Below are 17,311 nucleotides of genomic sequence, written 5' to 3' on the forward strand. Positions count from 1 at the left end.
TGAACCGGAAGTAGTTACATTTTTTTTAAATGTATAATTTTACCTCTAATGCATGCAAAATATATTTTATTTCCAAGATGATAACTAGACACCACTTGTATGGCATACATTTATGTGTACATTTTCCTTTTTTATTTTTAAAACAAAAGTAAGCAGTATATAGTGTATGAGTTGCATCCTGAAGAGCTTTTCTGCCTCATACTATGCAGTGTAACCAAATGTATATCATGTGTTTTCTTTCTCTTTCTCCTACCTTATTATTTCTAGTAGTAAAATAAAATAATTTGTGTTATTAATAATGCTTCATGTCATGTCAAACCTCAGCATGACCTTTAATTTATTCTCAATTATTTGACAAATCTGGTTATTTTCTTTTAATATAATACAATCTGCAAGATATCCAGATATCCTCTATTTTATTTATTTGTTTATTTATTTTACTGTAACTGATTATGTAAAAAATATAAACCGTAACACTTTGCAATGAAGTCATATTTGTTAACAGTAGTTAATGCATTAGCTAACATGAACTAACAATATTTCTTCTCTATTGATCCTAGTTCATGTTAATAAAAAGTTGTACTAATATTAACCCTCATAAGCCCCTATTTTCCTGTATACGTTAGAGTTCCTTGGGGGTAAAAATGACCCCAGACATTAAAAGAGTGATTACAAAAATATCTACATTTTTAATGATACAAATAATATATACATTTTTTGTTTACTTCCATCTATACATTAATGCTGTGTTTTGGGAGATATGAAGTACTTTTATACTCGTTTACCACTCGTTTATTCCTAAATACACCATTAGCTTACCTGTAAAATTCACATAAATTTTCATCAAAATTTTATTTAAATTGTTTTAGATATTGATCTAGATGTTATGGGTTGAATTCTGCCATTTGGTGTTTAGGAAAAAACATAAAAGAATTACAGTTTAGGAAATAAATCATTTCGACCAGCAAATGCCCATAAAGACCCATTCATTTTACTGGATGTGGCCAACTGCTCAACATCAGTACTTTAGTGAAACATTTTGTGAATGTATGTTTATATAAACATTAGAGAGGACATTAAAAATAAATATTATTTCAAATAGTAGCATTTTTTGTAGTTTTTGATGCATTTTGAAATGTCTGTTTTTACAAAATGCCACAGACATTTTAATGAATGTAAGTTTGTGTGTGTGTGTGTGTGTGTGTGTGTGTGTGTGTGTGTGTGTGTGTGTGTGTGTGTGTGTGTGTGTGTGTGTGTGTGTGTGTGTGTGCGTGCGTGCGTGCGTGCGTGCGTGCGTGCGTATGCCTTTCCGTGTTAAAATTTTCAGATTTATTCTGGATGAATTGATGTTTTATTTTTTGACAAATATTTTTTTTTCATTTACCATTAATTTCAATTGGGGTCATTTTTACCCCCAAAGGGCCTCTTTTGGTGAATTTTTTTACACCTCTTTAGAACGACCGAATCAAGCCCAGTTTTTTATAGGAATCTTGACAGATAATCTGGAAAAGTCACAAAATCTTATTCCATTAAGAAAACTAAAGAAAAGTGGCTTGGGGTAAGATTGACCCCAAGGGACTTATTAGGGTTAACAAAGATTAATAAATACCTATTTATTAATACCTAAAAATCGTTGTTTGTTTATTTTAACTAATGCATTTACTCGTGTTAACAAATATAACTTTATTTTAAAGTGTTACAATATGTGACTCGGTCCTTGAAAACCCAGCTAAAGTCATGTTTTAGTGATGTCCATAAAATCATCCTACATAATGTAAAAAACATTCTGTGAAAGTATAACCTTGATATATTTAATATTAACTGAGTAAGGTGATGTCAAAGACTGAAATCAATGTGAAATCAAACTTTAAAGTTCTTACGCTGTAAAACAAATCCTTGTTGCGCTTAATTAAGTTTAATCAACTTGAATGTATAATTAATTTAAACTTTTTTGAATAGTAATGAGTTACAAATTATATAAAAAATAGTTGAATTAGCTTATTACAACTTTACTTTTATAATTTATAGCAACTTCTCATTAGTCAAGAAAGTTGAAATTAATTATAATTTCTAGTTAAGTAATCTTAAAAAATGTAAATGTCACATGGATTTTACAGTGTAATCTCAATATTAGATTATGAGACTTTAATCTGGATTTCGCAGACAGAGTCAAGTGTTTCTAATATATGTTTAGCCACACCGTAAAATAAAATCTGCGGTGATCGTTACCAAACTTAAAACTATAAAACTTTTGGTGAGATTACAGTTGAGTAAAAACACTCATCCCAAATTCCTCCTGTAAACATTATGCGTTGATAATTGCTCGGTGCCGCGCCTTTGGTAGCGGCGTAATCACTACAGGCTGCCGAGGGTTTTTTAGAACTAATGTTTACAGTTGTTTTGGAGTGGACAACAGGAGGCACTCAGAGGACAACAGGGTGTGTGTCTCTTCTCTGTAGATTGTGGTTAACCAGGTCTCATCTGGAGACCTTATGCTTGGCTCATCTCGCTCAAGTCCCCTTGTCTTCCCCCTTCTGATATTGTCTACATTCCACATCAGCTATCTCGGGCCGAACGTGTCATCCGCTGGTATGTGCTGATGGTTTGCTTTTAAGACTCTTTCATGTGTGCAGTGTGTGCAATAATTGCTGGATGGGATGTACTTATAATAAATCAATTTGTCATATAAGGAGAATCTGCTGAGAGGAAGGGTTCACGGGCAGGTTTGCGGCCTGTCGCGCTGCCTGATTCCCTGACTGTCGTGTCCCACCCTGCGCGTCTGGTCCGTCGCCATCGCTTGCACTACTGTGTGGCGTGACGCTCTGCATTTTTACGACGAGCGGTTTGTGTGGCTCATCTTTGACAGATTTTCTGCTGAACTACAGCTTTGCAAATTGGTGATTGCACAATGGCGGGTACATCCCAAATCTTGATTTTGTTTGCTGCGAAACGTGCATATTGTTGGGTCAAGAGTTCAAGTTATGATTAAAGTGTCATTTGAGAATTTATTTAGAATCAAACTTGTCAGATGATGAATGTTTTATCTGGATCATGAAGCAATGAAATGGGTCACCTACATTGCCAGAACTGTGTTTGATTATTTGCATGCCTTGATAAACACTGACAAGATGCTAGTATGCTAAATGAAACTGTTACATACAGCATGTAGCATCTTTCAATGCTATGTCAAGCCAGGGCAGAACCTACATTAGCAGAGAAAGAGAAAAGGAGGAGGCGTGAGGTGATGGGTAGGCTGGGTATATCTCAGGTTGTATTATTCTGTAACACATCAGAGCTTGGGCTGATACTCAATCGGAACGGCCTGTATTTTCTTTCAAGGTCAAAGAGGGCAGCAGCTGGAGAGAATTGTATTAGCGGGGAGGGTGCTGGGTAAACGTTTGGTTTCCCCCACCATCGCCGTCCACACTGGGATTATAGGAGGGCAGGTATACCGAACAGTATAGGCAACCAATTAACACCATCGGCAATGGCCGTTACGGAAACCACGTAAAAGCTCCCGCTAAAATACGCCGCAAACTTCCACTTTTTCATCCCGGGGCGAGCAGCACGCAGCTGTTAAACTGGCAGGTTTTTAAGCTTTGCTGATGGGTCCATGAGCTCCTAAAGATTTCTCAGCAGTGCTTCCTAAGGAGAGATGGAGAGTAAGCAATCAGTGTGCCAGACCTTGCAACACGGCAAAGGATGGCAGATAGCGGCGCTGTATGTATCCTCCCCCCCTCCTTTTGAAAAAGCGAGAAGTGGCTGATATTGATGTTGGGCCTGCACACAACAGGCTGGAACGGCCTGCTGGGAAGACTTGGAAGTTTGGTTGACTTCTTCATCCAATCCTTCGCTCCCCCGCCTGCCACACACCAACTGCTGGCATTTCAACAGCTTTGATACATATTTTAAAGGCTTTGGTGCATCAGAACTGTACTAATCTTAGTTAAAAGGGGCCGAACTGTACACAGATTTCAGTATGGTGGCCTACTGACTTTTGATGAAAATCTCTGGGAAGCAGAGTCCCGTGGATTGAGCACAGACGGACAGCCCTTAAAAGCGTACATTTAAAGATTGTTAAACATACACGCTAAGGTGATGGACAAAAAGAATTATGCCCTTTTGAAAAATGCACAAAATGCAATGCTTACCCAGGGCTACACATTACACTCTCCTGTAGGCGCATGCGTGACATACACATACAACATATGCAGGGTTTCAGAAATCTGCCGTGGCATGTACAGTACGCGCACACTTTTCTGATGACGAAAATTGCGTCATGCACACTGTACGCGGACCCTAAAGGGGATCGCACACCGGCCGCGCAATTCAGTGCCGCGCAGCGCCGTTCTAAAACAACTAACACATTGTTTTCTATGAGTATACGCACACTGGCGCCTCCCAGCTGTGCCTCAGGAAGTTGCTCAAATCCATGTCGCACCACACAGCGCCACTCGCATAGTTTTAAAATTAAATAACATCATATTTGTACCAAATCATTAACGATTAACATTGGCTGCTAACGTGTATTTTACATTCTGAAGTAGACGCTATCTGACGAAGCTCGCGCTATTTAATATGCACTTCCAGTTTACAATACCTGCGAGTTGTCCTAGACGCGACACGACGCGACGCTGAGCTGCGCGGCTGGTGTGCAACCCCCTTAAAAATATACTTCGGCCTTGAGATTAAAACCATGCTATGCAACGAAACTACTGCTAGCGTTGCGCAAGCACCAACTGTTCCTATAGCTAAATAGGTAGAAAACTGCATGGGTCATATGGGTTTGATTCACATGGAGCACACCAACCGTTTAAAATTTGTTAGGTTACTAGGACTGTCACTATGCTGTACATATAAATTGATCAGACAGCATGCATTGGCAAAAAAATGACGCAAAACATATCCTGATAACAAAACATATTAATCTATATTATGCTCATGCACTTACCAGTTAAATAACAGAGTATGAATACAAGCTCCCTTGCTTGATAAGAGTGATGAATGCCAATCTGTGAAAATCTATCTTGGCATTTTACAGTTGTGATGATGTATTGTTTGTTTGTCTCACAATAGTAATATGAGAGGAGATCAATGTCAAAATGTTATTTATTTTAATTCCCTCCGCCCAAAAGCCATACCGCCGGGTGCTTTACACAAACTGCGAAAACTAACGTTAGTTTGACTTATTGTGCGTTGTCCTTTATCTTCTATGGGTCGTTCTTACCCAGCATGCCGTTAAAAAAGAAACGTCTCGCTGTTTATTAAACCATCACCTCCCAATCCATCCCTTTCTTTCACAAACCTTGCAGTTTATTGTTGCCAGGGGTTTGAGATATGCATCTGATCATTTCCTCATTCCCGGCAAATCTCTGACATTAGTGGCGTTTGTGTCAGCGCGCACGTAAATCTTCCTCTATCTGCCGGGAAGAGCCACGCAATATGACTCAGACTAAGTGACTGCACGGCTATTGTTGTTGCGGAACAGACAGCGAACAGAAGAAGAGAGGGGTTAGGAGAGTTGACCACATGCTGGACAATATTGGTGGCAGATGTGGCCACCAGATCACAAGCAAACCAGGATGGCATTTCCTCAGGATGGGGATATGTATTTTTCGAAAACTTTGATGTGAGTGCCGTTCAGAAATAAGCACGAATTGGCGTGCGCCTTTTGAGGTGGAGTCAAGCGTAGGGGATAAAGTGAAAAATGAACCTCGCATTTTGGCTTTTAGGGCAGAAATCATGATTAGCCTTACTGGTCACGGAGCTATTTTACTTCAGCTAAGTTTGCATGCCGTTTCCTCAAACAAAACTGCTAGGGTGTTGTGGATCCTTGCCCAGATGCTTTGTGAGTGTCTTGAACTTGATAAGTTATTGAAATAATGTTTAGGAGGCTGATAAACCATGCTGAAAAAATATTCCCAATAAAACCATTAGAATGGTTTTATTGGTTTTATTGGGAATTTTATTGGTTCTAATGGAATATGACCCAAAACACACTACAGTGTATTGGTCTTTGTTGGTCTGTAATGGTATGTATTGATTCTATTGGTTCTATGTATTGGTTCTAATGGAAAATGGTCCAAAACACACTACAGTGTAGTGGTTTTAATGGTAAAGGCTAATGGTTCCTATTTCCTAACGGAAACCATTAGAATTTTCTGTAATGGTTTTATTTTTTTTCAGCAGGGAAGTGTTGCTATGTAGTTGCCCGGGTGGAGATCCAAGTCAAAAGAGTCATCTACGGGTGTCTATGACATTCTCTATCATCTTAAAATTTAGTCTGATGATCTTAATGTGCATACCACATTGCCTTGGCAAGCATTGCTAACTACTCAGTTATGAAATTGAGAACTTATGTAAAGACACTGAAAACAACACAACTGTTTTGTCTCAAGCTAACGCTGATTTAGCATTGCGTTTTCTATTATATTAGTAAAGCTGTGCATTCTTACCTCAGCTTTATTTGTAATGGCTTTGAAATAAGAGGAATTGGTGTTGCGATATCCCCGAACACATGTCGCACTGTACGTTAACGCCCTGAATGCTAACGCGTCCTTTGCCAAGCATCAGGGTTGGACGACATTAAACACCTCCAGGTCACAGAGGCAAACAAGAATAAAGAACTGGTTAGACTCAACTGTGTCCACATTCTGTAATGTATACTCAACCATATCAGTGTTTGATCTGCGACATCAAACTAATTCATCATCTATGGCTGCTCACGGTGATTCAAACACCCAGAAGTCATCACCGGCTCAATAATGCACAGCAGTCTCGCAAGCAGACACGAGTCTGTTAAGTGGCGGGTTTAGATTTTGATTCACCAAGAAAAAATCTACATGGGTTGTGATACAGATTAGAGGAAGCGATCTGATATCGGGCTCTGCAGTGCACATGTGTGGAGAGGGAATAACCGAGCCAGGGCCCAGCTGCTGGGTGACACTTCAGATTCATCCGTTCCTCTTTGTACAGCCCCCTGGAATTAACCCAAACCCACAATGGCATCACATCAGAAAGGAGCACAGGAAAGTCTGACTTTATTATCCGTCTCTGAGGAAATTTTCATGTGGAGGGATAAAGCTCCGTAAGGGCCGTCTGCTGTTTATTAGGCACAGCATAAGACAATAGCGGCCTCGGGGACGGGTCAGACAATACACTCTCGCTTTAAGTTTGAAGGAGAAACGTACATGCTAAGCAGATATACCAGACGTCAAGAAGTACAACTGTCTGTGTCACATCTCTGCTACTTGTTGTCATTCACTCTTTCTGTGTGTGTTTGTGCATTTGATTTGTGTTTACAGATTCGTAACCCCAAATGTTCAAATCCAAGCGAAGCCACTATAAACCTTTCCAGAGATTTTCTGCAGCCAGTCTAAAAAATATAAAGCACAGATTTATTCATTTAACCCTTTGATGCACCATTTTCACAAAACCATTTAAGATGTAATGTTACATCTAAACCTCCATGCCTGATTTGACCCTTATCTATAATACTAAGACTAACCCTATCTTTTTTGTATTTATCAAAAAAAAAAAAAAAAATTGTCAAAAGTGGTGATGCAGCATACTAATTTTAAGCTAAAAAAGGGAAATAATATTTCCCACTATTTAATTATTATTTTTTCATTTTTATCAACTGCCTAGAAATCTCACCAAATGTATATTTTCCTTGTCTACAGCTCCTGTATAGCTAATTGATAGAGCATTGCATTTGCAGCATAAAAGGTCATGGGTTCGAACCCAGGGAACATAAATACTGATAAAAATGTTGTAATGCACTGTAAGTCGCTTTGGATAAAAGTGTCTGACAAATGCATAAATATAATATATTGGTCAAATTTAAGGATTAATACAAACTACATAAGTACATACACATATTTAGTGATTCTACACTTTCTGAGGAAAAACGTACCAAAAGCTGTCACTGGGCCGGTACCCTTTTAATGCAAATGAACGAAATACACTTTCGTACCTGTAGAGTCCATATTAGTACGTAAATAATAGTACCAAATGTATAAATAGCTGTATATATCTACCTTAATGGTAACAGGACCTTTATAAAGGGTACTGTCCCAGCGTTTAGACTTTTTTTCTGAGAATGTATAACACACACACTGGCTCACTAGCAGTTGTCTCTTGTTGCTGTGTAGCGTGAGAGCAGATCTCTCCCACCCTCACTCGAACCAGAGGCCCTGCCTCATCCGGTGGCATGTTCTACAGCAACCCATTGCTCCTGGGATGAAAAGACGATGACCAAGGTATTCGTCCCATTCAGCCTCTATTGTTGTTTTGGAAACAAGGAACAGCAAAGTAGTCAAACCATAACATGGCGTATGGCAACTGTGGATGTGTGTGACTAGTGGACTCCCCGACTTGCAGTTCCCAGCAGGGCCCGACCATTGTTGAAGGTATTCACCCAGTGCACTCATGAAACTAGATAAATGGATTAGTTCTTTAGAGATACTGGCGGCATCTTCAAAAAGACAACACCATGGGGTGGTGGGGGGGAGTCGGAGGGGATGGATAAAGGGGGTTATGGGTGGGGGCAGTTGTTTTGTAAGGCAGGGGGTGTAAATGAATGACCTGTTTCTGCCAAAAAGACAAGACAATGATAAACTTTCGTCCCCACTCACCTCTCTCTCTCCTATGCTGTGACAGATACCCGAGCATCATAAGAGAGATTATGTCCAAGTGTCATAGGTATTGTACTTTGGAAGCAACAGTTGAAATATCACTTTCATATCAATTTTCAGTATTTGTTTTTATTCTTATTTATATCATTTTCATTTTGTCAAACCACATAACATAATCCGTGTGTTAGGATTATGGTAATGATTAATGTGATTGTTTATTTTTGCTGCCCTCTCTCAATTTGTGTACCGCCCACCCTTGCATTTTCCTTTATTTCGTTTCGTCCCTTTTTGGCTTGCATTTATTGCCCAGGGCGTCTTGTGAGAGTTGCTGGAAGTGTCAGAGTAATTATGGGCTCCAGCCCCGTTTATTTCTCGTTAGACAATTGACTGTACATCAAGTACAGAATGAGTAATTGCGTGTGTATTAGTGAATCCCAGCCCGATGGCCTCCAGCACAAACCCCATGCCAGCACAGGACAAAAGATATAAATGAAACACCGGGAGCTTATTTAATTTCAACCACAACTAGCTCACGAAAAAGATAAAGACGAAATATCGGAGAAACAAAAGAAATTTGTACACCTGCCCTTATTTAATATATCTCTGTCCGTGTAACAAATTACTTTATTATTTATATTATTATTATTATTATTATTATTATTACACTATTCATTTTTAAGCAAAATTATGGTTAGCATTTAATAAATTCGCCGTGCCGAAAAAAAATCGCAAAATGATTGTCAAAAAATGTATGTAAAAAGCAGCTTGATTTGTTAACTTAGGTTTATTTACTAATTAAATAATCATTATTTTGTCATTATAATTATTTCTGAAAAAATCCCCAAACAAATATTTAACTGCTTTGGCCCTAATGGTGAAATATAAGCGAAGCCTGTTTGTTTACCGACTTTTACGTTCCTAATTAAATAATAATTATTTCATCATTAATTTTATTCAAAAGAAATCTGCCAAACAAAGATATTTTGTTTGTTTGTATTTTATTAAAATGAATATATTTGGTCTTTCTAGATGTGTTTTATGATAAGTTTTTTGAATAGCCCATAAATGTATACAATTTAAAATTATTAGCCAAAATGCGGTTTCTTAAATGCCTTGACCTTATATTTGGTATGAAGGAATAATTATTAATCTGTATTATATGATTTCACACATCAGTAAAACGTACAATGTTGGAAAATGAATATAGATTCTAAAAGTGCAGATTTCCCCATCTAAATATTATATGTAATTTCCAGAAAATAAGGTCGACTGAACAGTGAATGAATTTCTTTTCCGTTTGAACTAGCTGTAATGACTCTTTCGATCTATAGAGGTCGCTGCAAGCTTTAATTTATTTGCAATTCTGCACCTTGCTTCCTGTATCAATAGTTTTGAATGTAAGAAAAAACAGAAACAACAGGGAACACTTTTATCCTAAATAAGTGTCATAAAATCATAAAATCTTTTAACACGCGACTCATTTCAAATATTAGCCCACGGGTTAATTTCTGTGTGGTTCGTTTAATCATTCATTGAAAAAATGCTCACAAAATGATCTTTTTCTGTTGGTGATTTTTCCAGATTTATAATACATAAAATATAAATATAAATAAAATTAAAAAATAAAAATGGAGAGGATATTATTTGTAAACATCACGAAACGCTTTGTTACATATTACATTTGACATATAGGCTATAGGCTACTTCTTGAATTAACAAGCAATACTGTCTAATTATTAGGCGATTTGTAAACAGTATAAGCTGTGCTGTCATGAGCTATTTCTGAATGACGCTCATGCAGACACTCCCTCTGAACTGAATGTCACTTTCCTCAGCAAATTAATAATTTATTATCGTATCGAGTTTTTTTCTCTCTCTTTCTCTTACTGACAGATTAGATTTTAACCATTTGATTTTGTTTGCACAGGGCGTTCCCACATTATTACTTAATGATATTCCCAGCTGCTTCGGTCCATTTTCCGCCGCCAACAGCCATCTGGTCTCTTATTAGCACCTCAATGCATTTCCAGCCAGCTCCATTTAACAATTGAATCTGAGCACTTCTGCAAAATATTTTAAGATCTATTTTAGACCCTAAAGACAGGCAGCTTCCTCTCCTTTTTTTTTTGAAAAAAAAAATATTAACTGAGAATAATTTAAAACGTAATAATAATGATTATTATTATATATAAATAATAATAATAGTTAAAATAATAATAATATAAAAAGAACGAATTAAAACTTCACATAAATAAACATAAAAAAAGTTCTAGAAAGCGTTATGCATTGAAGAACCATTTTAGTTCCCCAAATAACCTTATACAGTATTTGTATAATAATTTCTTGCCTTATAATACTCCGTTTGTGCACCAGAAAGCTTCTGTGCCTGTTAAAGGTTCTTTACACTCTGACAACATTTATTCACTAAAACGTCCACCTTTCCAGAAATCACAAAACCCCAAAAGAGTACTTTGAATTTGTCTATAATTTCATTTAGTTTATTAGACAAAATATATGATCTGAACAAACTCCGTCAACTCACTATTTACAAATGTGGGTCACCTTAAAGGAAAACACCAACACATAAAGACAAAATAAGCCTACCAAATGTCCCACGGTAAGGAAGGGATCACAGGTGTCATTATGTACAACTCCACTGGTGCTAATCAAACTCGCCGATTTGCTTTAGAGTAACTGAACGTTATGCTGAACTGATTTCGGTTGTATTGTTCCATTATGAGTGCTATCAGTCTTTTTTTTCAGGGAAAATGTCTTGATCAAGCGGAAGAGAGAGCTGTTAGGACCCTCTGTGTTGATTCCTGCTGGTTTCTTGGGCTGTGAAGAGAAAGAGAGAGAGATGTGATGTCCTATCTCCACAACACTGTGCGACATTTCATTGTTAGCCACAAAATAAACAGCTCCTATCGGTTTCACTTAATAATATATTGTAATAGGAATTTTATCAAAATAGAATAAATAAATAAAATTAAATGCATGTTACAACATGCATATAAATGAATTTGTGTAGTAATATTATAATAATGTTTTAAGACATCCATGTTAACGAACTAATAATCTGTTAAACATTATAATGTTATTTTATAAACGTTATTATACAGCGTAAACCCAAAAGGCGTCCTATCCATGTATTTACAGAGAAACCAATTTCTGCCGTAAACACACACTTTTAATACTGTATCGAGATTTACCATCAAATCCACTGGTGCGATTTTTCCCAATAGGAACTATACAATTATTCGTCAAGTCACAGAAAAAATGGCCTGGTAAAAATGTGGCACTTAAAAGGGGAAAGTTTCAGCAAGACTGCTCCCCCGAGGTTCAATTTTCCCAAGGGTCTTTAGGAAAGGCACACAGCTTTGGCGACTTGATAAGTAGTTACTCTCCTGAGAGACAGAGAGTGTGTGTGGGGAGGGGGATTCGTGGCCCTTTGTCACCACGAAAAGCACAACTATTTATTATAAGCGCTAAAGCGCAGATTTTTCTCTGCCTGTCTGCTTGGAAATAGCTTTATCCAGAGTTTTTCTCAGATAAGCGTATTTTCTCAGATAAAAATTCGTTCGGAATAGGCGTTTATAAACCTAATAATAATAATAATAACAATAATAATAATAATAATAATAATAATAATGCAAATTTACCTGTCATGAAGAGGACGAAACGATGACTTTAAAGGTTGCGTTGGTGACTCATTTCTGAGGTTTTCCCGATCTGACATGAATAAAAAACGTCATTAGAAATGGTGCTAAATTAATTATACAGAAAATAAATATTAATAGCCTCAATAATAATAATAATAATAACAATAATAATAATAATAATAATAATAATCATTGCAAATGTGGTCCCAAAGTTGTGTGCGTACCTATGTGTTTTGGACTGAGGTCCTCTGGCGCCTTGTCACTGTTCATGGCTGCCATAGATGACACTAGCACAGACGTGGGCTGCTGCTGCTGCTGCTGTGAGTGGACGTGATGGTTATGGTGATGCTGACTGACACCCAGGAAAGACCGCACGTTCAGCAGTGAGTTCTGGCCCAGGAAAGCGCCATTTGTCCAGTTGTGAAACTTTCCAATCTGGCACGTGTACAGTCCGTGGCTGGGCAGAAAAGCCGGGTGAGACCCCGCGTGAGTGGTTGGAACAGTGGGTGACGTGGGTTTCTGCGAGCTATCCGGACTGGTCGCGGTTTCCGCTAACGACCATATTTTGGGCTTATTGCTAACCGGAACTTGAAAACCTCCCTGTCGACCCGGGGACAAGACCCTGGTGTTGTTATTGTTTGCGTCTGAGGGCTCTTTGCTTGCGTTTGATTTTGATTTCTCGAAGGCCTCGTGAGCCTGGAACGCAATCGCGTGGCGTTTCTCTTCGAGTTCCACGCGCTTCTCCTCGTCCTCCTCGTTGCTTTGATCTCCGTCATTGTCATCGATCTTGTCAATATCAATGCTCTCCAAATCTATTTCCTCCTCGTCTTCGTTCTTCTCGGCGTCCCCCTCGTTATCGCTACCAAATATGTTGCCATCTTCATCCTCTTTACTTCTGCCCCATGTCACCTTGTTCTCCTTCTTAAGTCTCCGCCTGGCGTTGGCGAACCATGTGGACACTTGCGTGAGGGTCATCTTTGTGATGATGGCCAGCATGATCTTCTCGCCTTTGGTGGGATAAGGGTTTTTCCTGTGCTCGTTGAGCCAGGCCTTCAGAGTGCTGGTACTCTCCCGTGTAGCGTTTTTAGGCCTGGCAGGGTCTCCATACTGAAACTGCCCGTAGGGGTAAAAAGCAGGGCCAGTGTGAGCAGCAAAGCTTGCAGGGTGAACACCAGGGCTGTCTTTTAAATCATACTGCGATCCCTAAAAAGATTGACAAGATAAAAGAAACAAACAAACATTAGTATTTTGTTTTAATCGATCTAAACAACACGAACAACATTTGCTATATGCTGCAACTCATCCGTAAAATGTAACTTTCACTTTCTCTAAAAATTGTGTCCATGTTTTGGATATTTTTCTGCATAACACATACTTCTCAGTTTTTTCGTTGGATATTTACGAAACTCGACTAAAACGGTGTTTTTCAAATTATTTAAATGTTTAACATTATTTTCCCGACCGTTTAAAACTTTTTGACCTTTGACCACAATGAAAAGCTAGGCCACAGATACAAATAAAACAAAAACATTGATCAAACTAAACTTTGATGAAAACTACTATTTTGTAAACTCTGTATGATGACTGTTTTGAGACCGAAATTTGTATTATACATTGGATATATTAAATATTACCGTAATGTGATCCCGTGACGTAGGCCCTTGCAATCAACATTAATATTATAAATATAACATGACCCAACAAAAACATATTTTAATGTGCTTAAGGGACTCACAATTTAAATGTGCTTTTTGCGGCATTATGATAGAAATAATTGTTCAAATGAATGAGATTAATTGTTATAGGTTTATGAATCACAATTTGCCAATTATCTCACTCGTTTTTGTTTTATTTATATAATGACATTTTGCTGCTGTACGCTATATTATTTCTTCAATCTAACAAGAGGTAGTAAACTGTAAAATGCAATTTTGATGCATGGATAAATCTTGCTATTTTGTTATACAATATGCATTTCTCAAGGCGAAACAATATCTTCTGCCAAGTCCTCAATCGAAACCATTTCAAATAATCTTTTTAAATTGACCTTATAAACGAATATAAATCATTTTAGAAAGCACTTAAAAAAAGATTATTATTAAAAGCGATTCTTCATCCCAAAATCACAGATAAACTTTTGCTGGTGTGATCGTCCTGTCATAAAAATCATAATTATATATATATATATTTTTTTTTTGCTCAATTTGGATTTTATGCACGTTAGATATGCATGGAAAATGTCGTTTAAAATAACCCAGTTAAAGTATTAAAACCTGCAAATTAATTTACCATGCACAGTGCAAGCTTCGGCACTTTACATTAATCGTCCATGTATAGCAAGCACTAAAAAAATGTTTGAAATTTCTTGTAGGATATGAGGCACTGAAAACAGTACAAAAGCAAAAACAGGCGACAAAAATCAGCCTTCGTGGATAAACATTTAACAAGCATTTACTTTTCTTACCATTTGGGAGAAAAGAGCCAGATCGGCGCTGGTATAAGGCAGAAATGCGCTGTAGTTGTGCGCGTACGGGTACATGCCCAACACCGAAGATACCGCTGCGGCCGCCGCGGACGCGCTTCCCCCGATCTCAGCGCTCCCTCCACGGGACGAGGGAGTCAACACTCCCGGACGGTCACCTCCATACACCGCCTGGGAGGCACTTAAATACTGCGGGTAACCCAGCTGGGGGAAAGACATCTCCGTCGCCACGTCGGAAGCCCAAATAACCCAAAAAGCGAATAGCCAACCAACGTAAAAAGTGAAAGAGTTTCTCTCGCGCGCAGCACAGGGTGAGAATGGTAAATGCTCGTCTTTAAATCTCAGCTTCTCTTTTCCAGCAAGTCCGTCGGATGTGATCAGATCAACAATTGAGCTCCAACTGATGTCTCTGCCCCTAGGTCCTGGGCTGATCTCTCAGATACAATTTGAAGTTGATGCTTTGATTGGCGTCCCAGGCTCCTCCTCGTTGGCGCATGTGGTTAGTGCATTGGCCAGGGCCACTTTTGCACTGTTTGGAGGATTGTATGTTAAATGTTTAGCATTAGAATCTATTCACTGTAGTGTGACAACCTGTCTACGCGATTTTACAGCTGCCCAGCACTGGGGAAATAGACTGATAGGCACGCGGAACTTATTTGAATGGCTAACAATTCACATAAACACTGGAGAATTAAAACAACATTCACGATGACACTGATCTTCATGAGGTATTGGCAACGAAACAGCTGTTTTCTTTTTGAGTTGCATATTTGCAGCGAGTTATTTGTTATATTGTGCATATTTATAAAAAAAATGTTTACAAATATACATACAAATATTATTACCGGCTTCATTTTTTAACTGGAGTGTGCTTAATACTAATAATACTTTTTTTTTTCTTTTTTTTTTTAATGCATGCACTTTTTTGACATTTAACTGGTAGTTTGAATGTTCTCTTCGGATAGGCTATAACTTGCTATTTACTGTATGCACAATTACAGATTTCTTCTTCATTTTATTTTCTGGTAATACATAATTGTATAATATTGGTAATAGTTGTCTGTAAATTCTATAGTAGATAATATAATGATTTTGCGAGAGAGAAAAATATAATTACCCGAAATTCTCCCCTTCTTTTTTATTCCCTCACACACACGCGCGCGCGCGCTCGCACTCACACACACACTTATAACCTAGAGGCACTTACAAGCATACACACGGGGGTGGGGGCATTGGGGGACTTTGTATTTATGTTTCATTGTTAAATACTGAACGAGGTGATGTCGTGTATAATCGTGAGCACTTCATTAACATGCATACAAGCGCCATTTAGCCACGAACAGCCCAAAATATGAATACCTCTAATAACAGCCGTGACAGATAAAGGGATTGCATGTGGTCTAACAGTCCTGATTTAATCTTTGTGTGGTAATAATAATGTGGTTATTCCACCACATCTTCACAAAAAGTAGTCCCACCAATAGCGGTTAAAAATGAATGAAATTTGCTTTACACCTGCTTTGGCAAGCATTTAATATGTATCAGAAGGGAAGAATATGAACTGCCTTTCACCATTTTTAGATGAAGTGCTTTCGACGATTTTATTTCGATGCTAACTTTTTATTTATTGTTTTTCTAAATACTGTTTTTTTTGTATGTTTGTTGTAGTATTGAGTTTTACATAAACAAAATTAAATATGTAAATAAAATATAATTTGAATTAATTTGTTGATATTTGCATATACCCAAACTAAATGCAGTTGCGCTCGTGTCCAGGGTCCGGCATTGGGCTCGCAGCTCAAGCGCCTCTAAAGTTGTGCCCGTTGAAAGGATCTAGTGGATTTAATAGTTTAACGGCTCAGATGAAACCAGTGATTATGATCTGGCCCAGATGGCCGCGAGTGGAGGATCTGGTGAAAATATCTGAGGGCACTGATGCCAATCACAGGAACACATCAGACAGAAGGAGGAATGGCAATGATGATAACCCGCTAAGAACCAGCAGAGCTGAAGATCATGAAGATATGACACTGAAAATATCTCCAAACGATTGAGACAGAGACGTTAAAAAGGACATCTGAGAAACGATGAAAGAAAGACTTGAGCAACTGCATATTTATTTTTAAATAATCATAATTTATTAAAAAATATAAACACACAGTTTGTTTGTATTTTTTGTGTGATTATATTAAAATATCATATGGGCTGTAAAAAAAAATTATATTTTAATTCTAATTCCGCACACAGCGTTAGCAAAATAGCATTTACTAGGAAAAATGTGAATATATAAATAATTGTAATTCGCATTTGTTTCTTTTTTAAGATTTTGTTTTTTTTCTTGACCGCGATATTAAATTTCCTCTTTCGGGTCAAGGAGGAAATAAATCGCAAAGAGGTTGAAGTTTGACCCTCGTCAAACAATGGCACGTGTAATCTATGCGCAATAAAGCGTGTTCACACTTAACTGATTTATGGGGCTTGTTAAAGTCCCATTATCACTTTCCCCTGCAACTGCAACAAGCAAAAGACCGATG

The 17,311-nt window shown here is 37.8% G+C and overlaps 1 protein-coding gene across 1 annotated transcript; it reads right to left on the reverse strand.

The window, feature by feature from the left end:
* Positions 1 to 11,103: 11,103 nt before the first annotated feature.
* Positions 11,104 to 15,307, reverse strand: irx1a (iroquois homeobox 1a). The gene is made up of 4 exons (XM_055211885.2): positions 14,760 to 15,307; positions 12,520 to 13,498; positions 12,296 to 12,365; positions 11,104 to 11,471 (listed from the first exon to the last, which is right to left on the reverse strand). The coding sequence occupies exons 1-4, from the start codon at positions 14,994 to 14,996 to the stop codon at positions 11,414 to 11,416; spliced, it is 1,344 nt and encodes a 447-aa protein (XP_055067860.1). The 5' UTR covers positions 14,997 to 15,307; the 3' UTR covers positions 11,104 to 11,413.
* Between the last annotated feature and the right edge of the window lie 2,004 nt (positions 15,308 to 17,311).

Source organism: Misgurnus anguillicaudatus, chromosome 10, assembly GCF_027580225.2.
Source record: "Misgurnus anguillicaudatus chromosome 10, ASM2758022v2, whole genome shotgun sequence".
Lineage (NCBI taxonomy): Eukaryota > Metazoa > Chordata > Actinopteri > Cypriniformes > Cobitidae > Misgurnus > Misgurnus anguillicaudatus.

Coding starts and splice junctions, on each gene's coding strand:
- irx1a (XM_055211885.2), bottom strand. CDS start 14,996: ATGTCTTTCCCCCAGCTGGGTTACCCGCAGTATTTAAGTGCCTCCCAG. Junction 12,366..12,519: donor CCTCAGTCCAAAACACATAG/GTACGCACACAA, acceptor TATTCATGTCAG/ATCGGGAAAACCTCAGAAAT. Junction 11,472..12,295: donor TTTCGTCCTCTTCATGACAG/GTAAATTTGCAT, acceptor TTCTCTTCACAG/CCCAAGAAACCAGCAGGAAT.